Source organism: Malus sylvestris, chromosome 17 (assembly GCF_916048215.2).
Source record: "Malus sylvestris chromosome 17, drMalSylv7.2, whole genome shotgun sequence".
Lineage (NCBI taxonomy): Eukaryota > Viridiplantae > Streptophyta > Magnoliopsida > Rosales > Rosaceae > Malus > Malus sylvestris.
Genome location: NC_062276.1, coordinates 16,964,020 through 16,980,500, shown reverse-complemented (window position 1 = coordinate 16,980,500; position 16,481 = coordinate 16,964,020). Strand labels below are relative to the sequence as shown.

Sequence of the window (16,481 nt, the reverse complement as noted above, 5' to 3'; positions counted from 1 at the left end):
GGCTATGATAGCGGGATACGGGAAGCGTGGTGATGTAGTGGAGGCCGAGATGGTAAAATCTCAAAGAGGAAAGGTAAAATCTGGAATAATGGGTTGATGCTGACAGAGTGAGAAAGATGATGACTCAAAGAGGAATGGTAAAATCTCCTGGGTGTAGCTGGAGAGGTTCTACTGTGTAACTGGGGTATACCATCGCTCTCATCACGTGAATAATTGACCGTAAATTTTCTCATCGAAAAAATTGTTCTCTTTCTACAAATGAGTGCATCCGACTTTAGCTAGATAGGCTCGGAATTTATGCTTGGCACGCAAGCAAGATAGAGCCGAAGAGCGTTTACAAGTGTATTGATCACCATCTCCAGAAACACAGATTATCGTGCAGTACATGTTCAAAACTTCAGGAAGTAATTAATCTAAACATACAACACATGGACCAGAAAATTTACCTATTTCGATAAGCACGACATTCTAACATCAATTCTTCTCTTTCGACTAATTTTCAAATTGAGCAAATGATTTGATTATGTCGTGCTCTGTAGGCATCTCAAATCTGGATATACATCACATCCACGGATCATTCTTCTGTGCCGATTCATGTAAGAAACTCGGGTCTGCATGGTATGCCTATCAATGATATTACTGCTTCAGGGGAGCCTTCTTCACTCTGTCGGATATACGAGCAGGGTCTGTTGAATGTGACTTGAAACGACCCCTCCCTTCCCCTTCCTTGTCCTGGAGAATGCAAACGCCAAAAAATAGATTTTTATCAGAAGCACATTTCTTTCCTTGTCCGTTGCAAAGAAAACAAAAAACACTGGAATCTAGCAAGCATCTGGAATTACAATAGTCATACGACCCAAAATCTAGTGATACCTTGGTCAAAATATAGTGATACAGAAGCCATGTATACTCGTCGATGCAGTCTTTCTAATGAAAAGCACAAAGACAAGTTTACCTTTTTCTTGACAATCTGAACCACATCTTCGTCATTCAAAACATGACCGAGACCACAATGCTGTGGGTAGTGCCTTGCGCTTGTACCCCACACTAGCACGTATTTGACTTCCTTCACTAAACTCCTGTGTATATGGTTACAAAAGTCTCCAACAGAGCAGCCCCCTCTATCCTACACATACATGCAAAGAGGAATAAGAGAAAACGAACAAAGCCAGAAAGCTCATAAGAATGGTGTATTAATTGATCCTAAAAGATAACAGAACAAAAATATTTGCAACTTACAGCAGAAAGAACTACAGGATCACCGAAATCAGGTTGCTGGCCCTGTGGCTTGGTATAAACTCTAACAAGTCCCATCTCCTCCCACATTTTTGCAAGTAGTCTGTCAAAGTTCAGCTGTTGAGCAACATCATGAATCAAAGTTAATGTTCCGGAACCATTTTGTATGGGAAACTCTTGTTTCATATCCATTGCAAGATGTTAGAAAATGGTAATGTAATTTTTTTCGTTTTGCACAATAGGGTCCAACAAAAACATATGTTTCATGGAAAGAAGCACGGTTGACAGTGCCTTCTTAGTTCTGACCAAAAGTTTTGCAAGTTTGCAACTGCGACAAATTGCTCAAGGTTTTTTATTGATAACACAGATGCACGGCTCCATCTCATTCGAATTTAATTGAAACAATAAGTGTAAAACTTGCCTTGAGATTGCAACTAATGACAACGGAATTAGGTTGCCGGGCTAATTTGTCCACATCATCAATACCAATAACATCTATCTTGTTGTATACATATACACACTTCATGTATTTCCGGTTTCCCTCAATGACATCGATAAGATCATCCACTGTGGCGTCCTCACGAAACAGCAACTGCATAAAAGCTATTACACATGAGTATTCTTTCCCAAAGGATGAGCACGGAGATGACAGCATCACCAATTGAAAGAGTGTACATCACCGACTTAAAGAAAAGCACGTACCACTAGTTGTGTATGCCCAATAAAAGAATCACCATTAGCTTTCATAAAGAACAACATTGACTAAGCCTAAGTAAAGTACCTCAGCATTGTGAATTTTGTATTCGTGAAGAATTTGATAGCAAAGCTTCTCGTCCACATGAGTCAAAGTGAGAGTGCTGTTGAAAGAAATTCCTCCAGTCTTTTTCTTTTTGAAGTATATCTGCCCATGGAACAAAACGCAAAATCCAGCGGAAGTCCACAGTTAACAAAACAAACAATATATGGAAACAGAGAAACAACCGACAGAAACTAAGACCCGGTTGAGTCTGTTTTCAAAATGCTAATATCTATATTGTGAAGATGAAACTTACTTGAGGTGGTTTCTTGTTTAAACGTAAGCCCACAGCTTCCAGCTCCTTCGTCAATATTTGCCGATGGCCTTCACTCTGAAACATCAAAATGCAAGGGTTAGACTAAATAACTGACAGAATCCAAATAAAAAACAGGTAATCACATAAAGTATCAATAAGACAGGATTCAAAGGTCAAGCACGTTGCTACGAATGGAAAACAATGAAAGGTCTGTAAGCAGACTAGCAGTAAACTTTTTTATCAGCTGTTTAAATAGCAACAGTAACAACAGCATGTTACTAATAAATACTTACTTTTGAGGCATCAAGGACCATCAACACAATATCTGAAGACTTGGCAACAGCAATGACCTGCAAGAGAGGGTCTTATCAAATTCTATCCATTTCCATGATACTTGGAAATACAGAGCAGGAGAGAAAAGGCCAAATACAAGTCATCAGACTGATCACCATTCTACCTTGTTGAAAAATTCTCATGATATTATTGTACAATAAACGCATAATGACATGTTATCACAAGAAGAGAGGAAGCTTAAGGAGAATATTGTTATCACCTGCCTCCCACGACCTTTGCCTTCAGAAGCACCTTCAATAATTCCAGGAAGATCGAGCAGCTGAATTTTTGTATCATTGTAATGTATAATACCAGGAATGCAGGTAAGAGTTGTGAACTCATAAGATGCAGCTTCAGAGTGTGTGCCCGTCAACATAGTCAAAAGTGTCGACTTTCCCACACTACAAACAAAGCAGCAAATGTCATAAGGATTCGCCACTTATTGCTGTTTGAAGGTACAACATTTCATTTTGCTTTCTTTCCACGATACACAATGCATATTGAGATTATATAAATATCGCAAACCTTGGAAACCCAATAAGCGCAACACGTCCATGACCAAATTTTGTAACTTCGAAACCATCTCCACCTCCGCTAGACCCCTGAAATTCATTTATGAATCATTAAAATGGAAAAACTAAACCTCAAACACATGAAAAGAAAGTTGTTTCAAACCAATTGAACCAGTACAAAGATTTAACAAGAATCCCATGCACACCAAACTTCCTAACACTAATACAGGAAATGTTATATTCACATCAAACCATACTCATGTTTTTCTTTTTTTCTAACAAACAATATTATCTACACTAAGGACCATACCCATGTGTATGTGTGTATAAAACATAATACATATATATATACACACACACACATATTTATGGAAGAAGTGCATACTTTCGGAGGCTCCAAAAGCTGAGTCCTGAGCTTGGCAATCTTTGCCTTGAGCTGGCCAAGATGATACTCTGCATTTTTTTCAGCATTTCAATTAAATAAAAAGAATTAATATATAACCCAATTTATAAAAGAAATCAATGAATTTAACTACCCAAAAATTTTGAATTTAATATAAAAAGGTAAAGTACCTGTGGCTTTATTTTTCTGAGTTCGAGCCATTTCGGCCTCAATTTCCTTGATCCTTTCGATGATCCCCATTGCTACTGGATTTTTTCAGCCCCTACAACGAAAAAAGCAACAGCAGGAACAGATGAGATATAGAAACTACCAATTGAGTAATTAAAAATTGAAGGGTCTGTTTGGTTGCCGAGAATTTGTCGATTCAACTTCGATGTCTCGGAAACCAAAGTTACCAAACAGAGAGTGAATTTCAGTGAGGGAGGAGAGGCTGAATTGCTCTAAGGGAGGTTGAATTGTTGAAGGAAGAAATGTTAATTGTACGAATTGGAGGGAGTGGAAGTGCTGCGGTGGAGGACTCACCGTGACTCAGTTGGCGACGATGACGTCTCTGGAGCTGAAAGTACCAGAGAAGGAGAGAGACAGAGAGACAAAGAGTGTGTGTGTGTGTATGAGTTAGGGCTGAGAAGAAGAGAGAGAGTATGGGCTTTAAATCCAGGTTCGGTAATTGCGTCTTGGGCCTTTTTCTTGGGTACCATCTAATCAAATTTCCTGTCTTTTTCTTTTTTCCTTTTTCTCATTATATGGGAAACAATCAAACTTTGTATTTATCGTATTCCTAACATAACTTTACTTTGTTCAGACTCATTTAGTCACCCGTTTAGGTCATGACTTTTATTTAGATAAAGAATAGATAACTTTTATTTTTCATTTTATTTTTTCACTAAATTGTAAGAGACTTATTGAATACTTGGATGAACACTCATTATATGTTTGTTCTCCATGTTTTCAATATATTATAATACTTTATAATTTATATGTTATTCTACTTTGCAATTTATGTGTCCCAATACAGTTATGTAATTTTTTTTTTAATATAAATAGGCACTTATTTATATGATACATATAAATTTACTTAAATCTACCTAGTCCACCTCGACTCCACAAGCCGCCTAGGCACTAAACCCAACCCCCCATCCGACCAACGCTTAACGTTTTTTTGAACCTTGGTCTCGATAGCACTCAAGCTCTAAATAGTTATTAATTTAATATGGTTAGTCTCTTTGGCTCACTCCACAAATTTAAGTGATGCAACTCGTTCATTTTTTGGATCTTTATTCAAGATTTTCTTTGAAAATTCACCCAAATCCCAAACCAGACATTGTTTAGCCCTTCGGTTATTGCCGCATTCGGGTCATGCTTTTCGAGTCCATCCTTGTTCTAAACCAATTTGTGTTCCGCTGATCAACCGGCAAGTGTTCGCCGGTCAACTTGCATTGCAAAAATTGATATGTGCCCGCGGTTAACCGTAGTAGAGAAAATCTCTAACGTTTAACAACAGGCATAAACCCGTTCAATATAAATTACTGAGCGAGAGAATGTGTTAGCAGTCAGAGAAGGTGCCATAAACATGTTTAAGCCTACATCTCGGCAATCCATCTGCAGCATATAAGCTATGTTAATAAGTGAGCGTCAGCATATGAAAGCGGTTACAGTCCAGCAGTATCCTTATTTCTGGATCCGCACGACTAAATGTTACTTTGTATACAATGCTACAAGAAGCCTGGTCTCATTTGATGCACGCTTCGACTAACACTGGCCGGCTTGCTCGGCCCTAGATTTGGCGGTACCTGCGCGTGCATCTCAGCAAGCTCTCTTACTTTCAACAAAATTGATGCCGGGATGGGTACTGAAGCATGTTTCCGGGAGTTTATCTGCATAATTTCCCACAGACAAACCAAGTAAAGCCAGTAATCAAATGGACATTTAAAGAGAAAATCAATGCTGTATGGTGTAGTATATATAGAGGCATATTTGCTTCTTAGTACAGACGCCAAACATCAGCTTCGCACGTCACAATGAAGCAAACCACCATAGGACACCAGATTTTGCTGTAGACACCCATCGAAGTGTAAAATACTATGGAGATAAGATCGAAGTGCAAAAAATTTATTTACAGAATATAGGCATTTCTGGAAGATATATTTGAATGCAATATTAGAAGTTAAAGGCTGAGCAAAGAGTTCAAAGAAAGCTTGCATTTGAAAGAGATGGGAAATTGGAACACTTCCCGTCTAACCAACTCATGAAAGAGAGGGAAGGGAAATGTACTCACTCCATCATCAGGAGGCGTTTGCGCAAAGCTAGCTTTCAGCAGGTTTCTCCACTTGTCCTGCAAAATGATACATGTTTTCTTAGTCAAAAGTATTTACCATCGTTTTTAGCATAACTGGATGCCAAATGAACTTGGTATCTTGAACACAAATTGTAAAGCAAAATTATACCTTGAGATCAACAGAAGTGCGATATGAATACGATGCAAAGGAAAGCCTTTTGATCTCAGACCACCTACCAGTGCCACACTTAGACACACCCTCTACTAATTTTATAACCTCAACAAGAGTCCAAGCTCGATGGTGTTTCCTTCTCATTCCACCTTTTGCTGTGGGAATCTGGGCTGTACCATCATCCGAATTGTCCTCCGATGAATCTGTCTGCTTCATGCCCATGTTCTTATCCGGTTCAATTGTGCCCATTACTGAGCGACGCTTGTCTTTCTCTGGTTCAGCAGTAAACTACATATGTAACAAATTAACATAACAAAAAATTAGCATGCAACCAACTGAGAGGTAATTTAGTATAGCACTCAAACAAAAGGTAAAACTATGATATCAAAAAGAGGTTGTTACTCCCATTAGTCCTCAGTAAGACAAAATACCACTCCATAACTAATAACCTGCTACATTAACGTTACCCACGCATTATCAAATTCAAACACATATGCCCATAACTCAATGTGAAGTAAGAATAATGGAATCCAGTTAAGCGAACTTGATCTTGCCTGTGATTTCATCTGTTCAGAAGCAGATCTGGTTTTCAAGACTTTGTCTGCATGCTCACTCTCTGGTAGCGAACTACGCACACTAAAGGCCTCTTTTACAAGTTTAGCTGTCACACCCATTACACTCATGTCGAACTTCTACAAATAGAAAATCGAACACATTCAGGCATTGTGTCATACAGATGACTTAGAGTGCTATATCATCATAATAGTAATTCCTCTGCTTAAGAAGAAAAGGAAAAGAAATGAAATGATAAAGCAACTCTATTGCCACATTATAAAAGGGTTTTACCTACCATAAGGGCCATAATATTTTTCCTTGGACGGCTTCTACGAACTCGAGAAACATAGGGAACCTGAACACCTGATCCACCAAGAGAGTCCAACCTGGTGACATAAGTTCTCTCATTTGAAGGGACATTTGTCACATTTCCAAGAGGGTCCAACCTGGTGACAGTAGCTTTCTCACTTAAAGGGACATTTCCAAGAGGCCTACAAGATTTTAGAGATGTTTGTCCTTGTCCAGCATTTTTAACTGGACTAATCACTTTTGGGCTACAATCTTTTGATTCAACTTCAGAAAGCTCTTCAATATATCTCTTAGTGGGCTTCCGAACTCGTTTGGCAGCTCTCTGATCTGTGTGAAGATCCTCACTTCCACAATCAAGTTCTACACTACTGTTTCCCAATCTCTTGCCCGAAACAGTGTGAGGATTTTCAACTTGGCTACTGTGGCTAGTTGGTGAAGTTTCATACCCATGATTCTTTGCTTCACCATCAGACCCCTCAGTGAGCATACCATCTGCATTCTGAATGCTATCGTCTTTACCCTTCTTCACCAAGTTGTTATCTACGATGGTGAAAGTTGTGGTTGAAACATCACAAGAGTTAGTCAATCCCATTGTGATCCTCCTCTTAAGCCATAACTTGTCCTTAACAGTAGTTTCTCTCCCAAAAGTTGCCCGAAATAATTCATGAAGTTCTCTAATTGATAGGTTGTCCAAGCATATCTCCCCCTTTAGTGTATTTACATCAGGCTTTGAACTAGTGCAAATGACACAAGCTGATCCATCTGGCGGTTGTTTTGAGCACTCCCCAATTCTCCCAGATTCATTAATATGACTTCCATCTGGACTCAGTGATGATGGAGGACCAATATCCTGCAAATGAATTTCAGAATGCAGCTTCTCATCAATAGCAGGTAATTTATCATGCTGATCAGAACACTGGATGTCTACATTCATAAAAGAAGAAGAATGATCAGGCGATCCCCATGCTAAGTGGAGCCTCTCTTCCTGTTTGACCTTTTGCAACATCTCAATGTACTACAAGAGATTTTAGAGGTCAAGAAAGATTCAAGACGATTTTTTAACTAGATATGCTAAAATTGTGCACATACTTGAAGAGATAAAAGAAAAAGAAGAATTGAAAGAAACTATCTGTAAGTTATAAGAAATGAACAATCAAACCAGTTGATATAGAGATATGCCACTAACACGTAATACTGAAAAATTTCAAGATCAAGAAATTCCTTTCTAGAAGATTAAAATGCATAGCAACTAGGAAATATAACTGCTGTACAAGGGGTATCTGTAAACATGTCCAAGCACTTGAATCAATTTATGAAAGAGACATAAAGTTCCAAGTTATCCAAAAGAATAATGCTATGGCTTGTATTGTTATATTAACACCCCACATATTGTTGAATACACCCCACATTTGCTTTTTCAATTAAAAATCATCTTAATACACCCCACATGCTTCCCAATAATACCCTCATACCCCACATTCTCAATATACAATTTACATTTTCTAATACACCCTACATTTTTATACACCCCACATTCTTCACACCTTATAATACTTATTTTTAATTTTTATAAATTAAATTTACTTTGGACATGTGAAACGAAGGCCTACTGACGCTCCAGTTAGAAGATGCGATTATGGGACAGAGGTTCAGGGCCGAAGGGGTAGAGAAAGACCTAGGAAGACTTTGAAAGAGACTCTAAGAAAAGACTTCAGAGTTCTTGGATCTAATGGAAGACGTGACACAAAACTAAGCGCAATGGCGTTCTAGGATTCATATAGCCGACCCCACTTAGTGGGAAAAGGCTTTGTTGTTGTTGGGAGTAATGCTCTCTCTAAGCAACTAAGGTTTGATGATCTGGAGGAATTGATTGGCATTGTAAATTAGGTCCTCAAACGATCAACTAAGAGATATAAGTTAAGGAGCAAATTGGTGTCTGCATTTCCCAAAGTGTTCTAATGTAAAGGGTTTGACTACAAAAGACTCACTGTTTAAGAGCGTTCTGCATGACCATGGTGCAGATACAACCCATGACTGCAGGCACTTTGAATGATATGACAAACAACCTTAAATTCCTGCTAAGACCTTGAACACACAACAAATATTATTGTTTCTTGGGAGTCACATGTATTTGGGAAGCAAAATAAAAGCATCCTATGAATCCTGCTATAGGCAGGCCACAAGTACTTAATTTGTATACCTAGCAATTCTTGTGCAGTTTCCAGTATAGGTAATTCACAGATTCAGACTACTTAAAGCTTCAGCATTCATTAAACAACTCCAATCCTACCTTAAGTTCCTTTATGGAAAGACTTCTATCACTTTATATAGGGAGATGCCATTCAAATCACTAAAACAATGAAAAATATGAAGTCTTACCTCGCGTGAAATTTCCAAAACGTCGATTTTGTGTTCTATTCGTCAAAAATAATTTTTCTCAACCAACGTTTTTGTAGTTTTATTGGTTAGGGTTTTATTCTGTAATGGAGGGTGAGGGGTTTTGAGAATTGAAGAAGATAAATAATACGTTAAAACGTGATTTGGAGTGTATTTAGAAATTTCTTACTTTTTTTTAACCTAATAAGGTCGAAATTGTCATTGAATAGTAGGGTATATAAGTTATTTAATATTAAATTTTTATGTGGGGTGTATTCAACATTATATGGGGTGCTAATAAAAAAATTAGGCTATTCAGAAAGGTCATAGCAAGGTACAATTTTAAGCAAAATAGTACTTATCCATCTGATTCTACAACAAAAGACGAATTGTATCCAAAGAAAGCAAGTCAGTACCTCAAGCCGTGCACTTAATTTTGCATCAGCTTCTGTGTTCTCTGAATGTGACAGACCTGGAAATGTATTGCTCCATCAGAGATGAAAACCATTACAGAACCAACACCATGAGATATAAAAACAGAATGCCTTCAAATAACTTAACAAACCAAGTTATACAACTAGTTTCCAACAAAGCCATTTATCATTGAAAGAATACTTCACTAAGTCACGGAAATAATAGGTATACAACACAGAACTTGAATATAACTTAAAGTACCCAAAATTGGTCGCTTCAGTGGTGTATATAAATGAACTTCAAACCCATTGAGGAGAAAAAGTAAGTTGGAATAAGATTTCTCAAATTAATTAGATATTTGAGATTTGAGATACTCATTTAACTTGTAAGATTAAATACAAAAGTCTGAATAGATAAAAATCAGACTTAGAATGCCCCACTAGTCATTAGGTACAGAAGTTATAGCTGAAGGTTCCAAAGTGCATTAAAGTTACTACGAAAAATTTTCCATAATGATAAAGATAATGAAATCATTAGTCATAACAATAACTCAAATAGACCTTCTGAGTTTTCTTTCTGAGGTTTCCCAGAGGAAGACTCTTCATTGGAAATGCACCTAACATTTCCAGCGTCTGGAACAACAGGTAATTCAACTGTTTCGTCAACAAGAAAATCCTCAACTTCCATTACTTCATCATCTGTTGCTGGCACTAATCTCCCATTACCTTCAACCTGGAATCAAATAAGACAAAATAAACGGCAATGAAAATATCAACTATGAACTTTTTAGTTCATAGTTGTAGTGCAACACGATTTTAAGTTTCCCTGCTTAAAAGCATTATGGAGAAGCTGGCTCTCATCTCGCCAAACCCAAAACTGGCCTCTCATTTAATCCAAGTATAAACCTCGAGTTTAAAATTGGTGACAAATTAAATCCCCAAACCCAAAAGCTTCAGAGAAAAAAACATATCAAATCACGATGCTCAATCTTCAACGCCTTTCTATTATGATTTTCTAAAATCTGATTCACCCCAGCACCTGGCTACTTCTAATTGTAATTTTTGAATAAAATAACCATAAAAAACACTTGGTAAATATACAGTCCTCTATCAACTCTAAAGCAGTATAATGAACACCCATTACACAAGCTAATCATGTTTCTCTACAAATTTGAAAGTTGAATCAATCCTACTGAAAAATAATTAAAACTTTTAGTGCAAATGAAAATGTACCCGAACAAGCTTGTATACAACAGGATCGGCAATCTGCTTTGGCGAAGACAACGAAGAGCTACTTTTCTCAACCCCACTCTCCTCACACATCCCTTCATCATTCCCCTCAACACCAACCACTGTTTCCATGGAAAATCCACCACATGCAACTCAAATACACAAACTGAAACCCCAACAACAAATAAACAAACACAAAAAAAAAGGTATACAAAGTTAAACTTCTAAATTTTCAAAATAATGAAACAAAATAAAATCTTATCCACAAAAATATAACGCACCCATAACTCAAAACACACAAAAAATCTCCCCCAAATCAAGCACTCAAACCTGCAATTCAAAATTTCAAATTTCCCAAAACCAAAAGCAAATCACAAAACGAAATTACCACTATATCAAACTACATTTTCTCCAAAGACTGCAAATTTCCAAGCCTAATTACATAAAACTATATGTCTAGTGAGAGAGAAAAGTACCATTTCAAGCTGAATTTCAAAGGAATTCACACAATATCACACTAAAAGCTGGGAACTTACATGCATAACTAGAAATGTTCAAAATCTTCGCATTCGGGGCAAAATTGAACAACAGATGAAGCAAAATTGAGTAGGACGGGGCTCACCATAGGACTGTGGGAGTGAGGAGGGAGTTGACTCGGTCCTTGCGAGTGGAAAATTGCAAGGAAAGCGACCGATTCGAGGCGCGCCGGAGACTGAGTCGGGAAGAAGACGAGTCGTTTTCTGAGAGAGAAAGCTTGTGAGGGAAGCTTTGAGGAAAGGGAAAACAATCGGATTGGTCTGCTGCTACTGCACCCGTGCGTGCCTTGTTTGCGCCTCTCTATTTTTTGCCTCGCTTTTTTAGTAAGCTGCGAGCTTTGCTGTCGTACAGTTGCGGACTCCAAACGCTACTTCCAATGCACTTCACAAATGGGACTTGGCGTCCGGTTCTCTTTTATGTTTTCGATATTTTTTTTTTTTTTCTTTAGTAGAAAATGTTTTTTTTATAGAAAACTTTAACGAAAAGTTTTCGGTATTGTTCATTTTAACGAAAAATTCTATTTTTACACTAAAAAGTCAATCCTGGTACTATTCACTTTATCATTTATTTTGTCTTTGTCGTTAAAACTCAAAGTTTTCAAGCCATTTTCATTAGTTTTCCTTTTTTTTGTTCAAATTACGTAGTAATGACGATTTTTTATATGAGATGACACGACAATAATATTAAAACGGACAAAAATATCAGTTGAGTAAGAGAATCGTTACTTGGTAAGAATGTGAGTGTAACACAACTCGATACAAATACAATATTAATTAGTTTACTACTACATGAGATAAAAAATAAATAAATAAATAAAAATTGCTATTGATGTTTCAAAAATCTCATTTGCACTTCAAACTTTCTATAACTAGAAAGAAAATTACACTTGTGAGGAGTGTAGAATGAGATTTTTGAAGTGCTAATAACAGTTATCTAAAAAAACTATCACTAAACTATAATACTAAGTATCAACTAGCTATCTCACTACCCCTGACACGCCTCGATCCTGGTGTCCGAAGGAGAACGAGATGGCCAACACCCAAGGGTGACGCAAACATTTTATGAATGCATATGCTGAGAACATATAAAACATGCATATAATTTTCACGCGTAACAATGCAATAAAGTAATCAAGTACAAACCTTAATAAACTATAATATTCAATTGCCAACAATTAAAAAGTGATAATGCATGACATGTTCAGAGCATACTACTAATTCGATATACAAGCGGAAGGAATATTAGAAAGTGTGATTACAAGAGATGTCCTACGCAGAGAGGATGACACAAATTCATTGATATGGGAATGCCTCGTATCTCGGGTCGTATGCCTCATTCCTAGGTCCTAAGGGGGTGCAAAACAAAACATGAGGGGACCAAGTTTATATATAAGTAATACTAAAACAATTATTCTTCAACGTACTAACCCCTAGTTTTAGAAACTCAAATAGTATAATAAGTAATAGGTTTTCCGAAAACCCTAGCATGCCATAAAACCTTCATAAAACATCTATTGTATATAGTGTGCTTAGTAGTGGTATCACAATCACCCGAAGGCGTATATAAATCTTTTGCCCGAAGGTTCTACATTGCCCGCCCGAAGGCATATATAAATGAATATCCATTAAGTAAGGATAGAAAATCATAAACATAATCTTTCCAAAATATATCTCATCGGAGCTTAATAGCTCAAACATCATATCATAAATCATATTCATAAATATCTCAGTAACGTAAATTCGATAAAGCATGATATTTCATAAAGCGTAAATCCGATAATTTAGTAAACATTTCATAAAACATAGTCATAAAATCATGTTTTTCATGTATGCATTTCTAATAATAAAATCATGCATTTTGGAAGGGGTCCACTCACAAAAACTCCGTCGTCGAAAAGTCGTTCGAACTATAAAGGACGGGGTTGCCTCTAACAAACGCACCTAAGCACATAAAGGGACCAATTAATAAAACTCTACTAAAACGATTGAATTTGGGAAACCAGACGTCGTAATCTGATTCAGGACATCGAAAACCTAAAAGAGGACCTCGGGTTCCCCCACACACCACCACAGGGCGGCGGCCTGGGAGGCCACACTCCACTGCAAGCGCCACCACTCGTCGATATGGGTAGCTAGAAAATTTGCTGACACCGCCGTGCGTGTGAGCTCCATGCACAGGCCATGGCAGCCCTCCACGCGCCACCTTCGAAAATTTTCGAATTTCCCAGATTTTCCCTCCAACTTAAGAGCCCATTTCGAGCTCGATACAAGTCTAAATCGAGTGATTCAAAGGCCAAAATGTAGTTAGGAATATGGAGAAGAGATTCATACCAAGTTGGAACCGAGTGGTGGCTGAAGTTGGCCAGAAAAGTGGTTAAAAGATGGCCAAATGACCACGGTTTGGAAAGTTCCAGATTTACACAGTGACTTTCTTTAAGCTTTTATGTGTTCTTACACCACCCAAAAACTTACTAATCATGAAGTTCCTTGCACAGTAACTGCATTGTGCAACACGGGGATGGAGTTTTCGAATGGTTTTTCTCCTCTTTTTTGGTTCAAGAACTCGTAGGGATTTCAAGAGAAGGTGATGGTGTAGTCATGGTTGTTGTTGTGGCCTTGTGGTGCCCTTGAGGAGGCTGGTTTGAGAGAGAAAGGATAGGGCGGAGAGGTGAGAGAGAGAAGGAAGTGACAGAAAGAAAATGGGAGGGGGAGGTGTCTCGGGGAATATGGGAATAAAAAGCAAGGGAAAAGGATCCAAAATGGGTTCCATTGACTCACAAATTAAGGTCACAAGAGACAAAACGTGAAATATTCGAAAAACGTTTGACGTTTCGAAACGTAATGTCTTCGTTATAGCTCCAACTTCGAATCCGTTCGCGCCCATGCATTCGTGGCGATGAGTACGATAAGAATAAACTAAGAAAATTAGTCACAAGCGTTATGTCGAGACGGTCAACGAAAGTCAACGTTCATGCCTCAAAGGTAATTTGGTAATTTCATACGTTCGATAATATAAAATATGACAAATTTAGGACGGGGTATCGCAACCCCTCATCTAAAGGAAAAATACACATTTTCTATATCTTCATAAGTATTTATAATTAAGTTGATTTTTTCGTGTTGTCGTAAAATGAACAATGAAAATAAAGAATATCTCGACCCAAACAAAGCACGATTTTAATACACGAGACGAAATAATAGTATTCAACTTTCAACCCACATAAAACTTAATTTTGACACGTATACAATAATAACAACTGCTATATATATTTTTTATTCTTGTTGTTTTTATACAAGTTAGAGCAGGGAGGAGGAAATCAAATCTAAGATATAGAGTACACATGTAAATGTTCATAATTACTTTAGCAACAAGTATCTTGAAAAAGATTTTTCCGGTGGACCAAAGGGATAAATGGAATTGAGATTAAAATTAAACGTCCATTTTGACGAGAAAAAATTGTTACCTAGAGTTGAAAAACCTATGAAGCACGCGAGCTTCAATTTGGCGCAGAAATGCGTTCGGGGAGTTTGAGTGGCAGCGGCCGAATTCACCTTAGTTCGTCAGCCTATGGCATGTGATACGGCATGGAGCGGCTCTGATTTTCCAATTGTGAAATTCAGGGCAGGTAAATTGGTGTGCGAGAAATTTGCAGAGGCATGAGCCTTGGAGAAGAAGATCACACACGGTTCCAATTATTTTGTTATTTGTCCTACCCTAAACAACTGTTGGTATGACTAATTGTCATCGGTTGACTTAAGAAAATAATAGGGAAAGCACTTGAGTATATATATATTATGGAAAAATGAAAGTTTGTCATGGTGTATCATATCCTTCTCTTCTTCACTAGGGTTATATGAAGAAGAGAAAACAAGTGAAAGCTCCCTCCAGATTCAAACTTAAATAAGATTTTTACATCGGGTGTAATTCCGTACTTTGGGAATTATATATTGTAAGAAATACCTAAACATATGGATTCAAGTGATACCACAACACTCATCACTACTACATTGTGTATTATATCATTATTATACACCATTTGACTTTTTCTTTCAATACCATTGTACCAAACTGTTACTATGGTAACTAAACGGTATGAAAATTATTTAGTTTCGACAAATATGAATAACATTACATACGGTACAATACATTGATGTCATTCTAAACATAATTGGAAAGACTCCAAAAATCTCATTTTACACTCCTCACAAGTGTAATTTTCTTTCTAATTAGAGAAAGTTTGGAGTGTCAAATGATATTTTTGAAGAGCTAATAACAATTCCCATTGAAAACCACAATAAACTAAAATTTCAAAAACAAAGGCAAAGCTATAATTAACTCATTATATTTTTTTATTATGCAGATTGATGTCATAGAAGCCTCGATCTTAGAAGCTGACTATGAGATAGTAGCTCCAAAAATAAAAGTTGGTTGTGTATATGAGATCACACGGTTGCACAGCCGTTGCAGTAAACAAAACTACAAGGTCGTACCATACTCTGTACAACTGTTATTCAATGTGAAAACAACTTTCAAATGGATACCAGAAAAACCTCCACACATTCCTGAGCACCGCTTTTATTTAGTGGATTACAGTGAATTGATATTGATGAGTCGATTTTATACTACATATTTCCCCTATTCTCGGTATATTTTGGTGAGATTTTGATGTTTTCTTATGTATTTTTAAAGTAGGACATGTGAATCATTTTTTAGCATAAAATAGTCAAACGGTGGAATTTTTAAGTTATTCCAATTGGAGTGGATTCATGAGTCTATCAAGAATGTTGTCAAAATTTCATAATTTTAGCCCAAAGCATCTGATTGTGGCAAATTAATTTATGCCTAGCCATCAGTGCTAGCAGATTGAGCTGCAGAGCTTATTTGCAACTTTTGGGCCGGAAGATGATGAATTTTGGGCTTGAGCTGTTCTTGGGACCTGAAGAGGAGGTCCAAATCTTTAATTCAAGTCTTTTTGGGCCTATTTTGGATCCTTGAAGGTTCAGAAACGTGGTTATTTTTCTGCTAGGCAGATTTCCTACCTTGATTTGGATTGTGTTTTTAAGTTATCTTTATATTAT

General features: G+C 37.2%; 2 protein-coding genes across 6 annotated transcripts; both read right to left on the bottom strand.

Moving 5' to 3' along the window:
- Nucleotides 1-318: 318 nt before the first annotated feature.
- LOC126612142 (developmentally-regulated G-protein 2) lies at nucleotides 319-4,207 on the bottom strand. Its single transcript, XM_050280460.1, has 12 exons — nucleotides 4,059-4,207; nucleotides 3,707-3,798; nucleotides 3,519-3,586; nucleotides 3,147-3,223; nucleotides 2,842-3,022; nucleotides 2,582-2,638; nucleotides 2,289-2,363; nucleotides 2,018-2,137; nucleotides 1,658-1,828; nucleotides 1,240-1,353; nucleotides 956-1,126; nucleotides 319-732 (listed from the first exon to the last, which is right to left on the bottom strand). The coding sequence occupies exons 2-12, from the start codon at nucleotides 3,774-3,776 to the stop codon at nucleotides 637-639; spliced, it is 1,200 nt and encodes a 399-aa protein (XP_050136417.1). The 5' UTR covers nucleotides 3,777-3,798; nucleotides 4,059-4,207; the 3' UTR covers nucleotides 319-636.
- An 819-nt stretch (nucleotides 4,208-5,026) lies between these two features.
- LOC126611407 (uncharacterized) lies at nucleotides 5,027-11,713 on the bottom strand. 5 transcript variants are annotated; one of them, XM_050279686.1, is made up of 9 exons: nucleotides 11,403-11,713; nucleotides 10,870-11,032; nucleotides 10,198-10,369; nucleotides 9,640-9,695; nucleotides 6,834-7,862; nucleotides 6,538-6,675; nucleotides 5,981-6,271; nucleotides 5,812-5,868; nucleotides 5,027-5,410 (listed from the first exon to the last, which is right to left on the bottom strand). In XM_050279686.1, exons 2-9 carry the CDS (start codon nucleotides 10,996-10,998, stop codon nucleotides 5,249-5,251), a joined length of 2,034 nt encoding a protein of 677 aa, XP_050135643.1. In that variant the 5' UTR covers nucleotides 10,999-11,032; nucleotides 11,403-11,713; the 3' UTR covers nucleotides 5,027-5,248. The 5 variants fall into 5 exon arrangements, with proteins under 5 accessions (XP_050135643.1, XP_050135642.1, XP_050135645.1 ...); XM_050279685.1 differs by having other exon boundaries at nucleotides 11,489-11,713; XM_050279688.1 differs by having other exon boundaries at nucleotides 6,834-7,697; nucleotides 10,870-10,988; nucleotides 11,489-11,713.
- Between the last annotated feature and the right edge of the window lie 4,768 nt (nucleotides 11,714-16,481).

Excerpts from the sequence above, each read along its gene's own strand:
- LOC126611407 (XM_050279686.1), bottom strand. The coding sequence starts at position 10,998 with ATGGAAACAGTGGTTGGTGTTGAGGGGAATGATGAAGGGATGTGTGAG. Across the intron at positions 5,869-5,980 it reads GCACTTCTGTTGATCTCAAG|GACAAGTGGAGAAACCTGCT; the intron begins GTATAATTTTGC and ends ATCATTTTGCAG. Across the intron at positions 5,411-5,811 it reads AAACGCCTCCTGATGATGGA|ATAAACTCCCGGAAACATGC; the intron begins GTGAGTACATTT and ends GAAATTATGCAG.
- LOC126612142 (XM_050280460.1), bottom strand. The coding sequence starts at position 3,776 with ATGGGGATCATCGAAAGGATCAAGGAAATTGAGGCCGAAATGGCTCGA. Across the intron at positions 3,587-3,706 it reads TCAGAAAAATAAAGCCACAG|AGTATCATCTTGGCCAGCTC; the intron begins GTACTTTACCTT and ends AAAAAAATGCAG. Across the intron at positions 2,138-2,288 it reads TAAACAAGAAACCACCTCAA|ATATACTTCAAAAAGAAAAA; the intron begins GTAAGTTTCATC and ends TTCCATGGGCAG.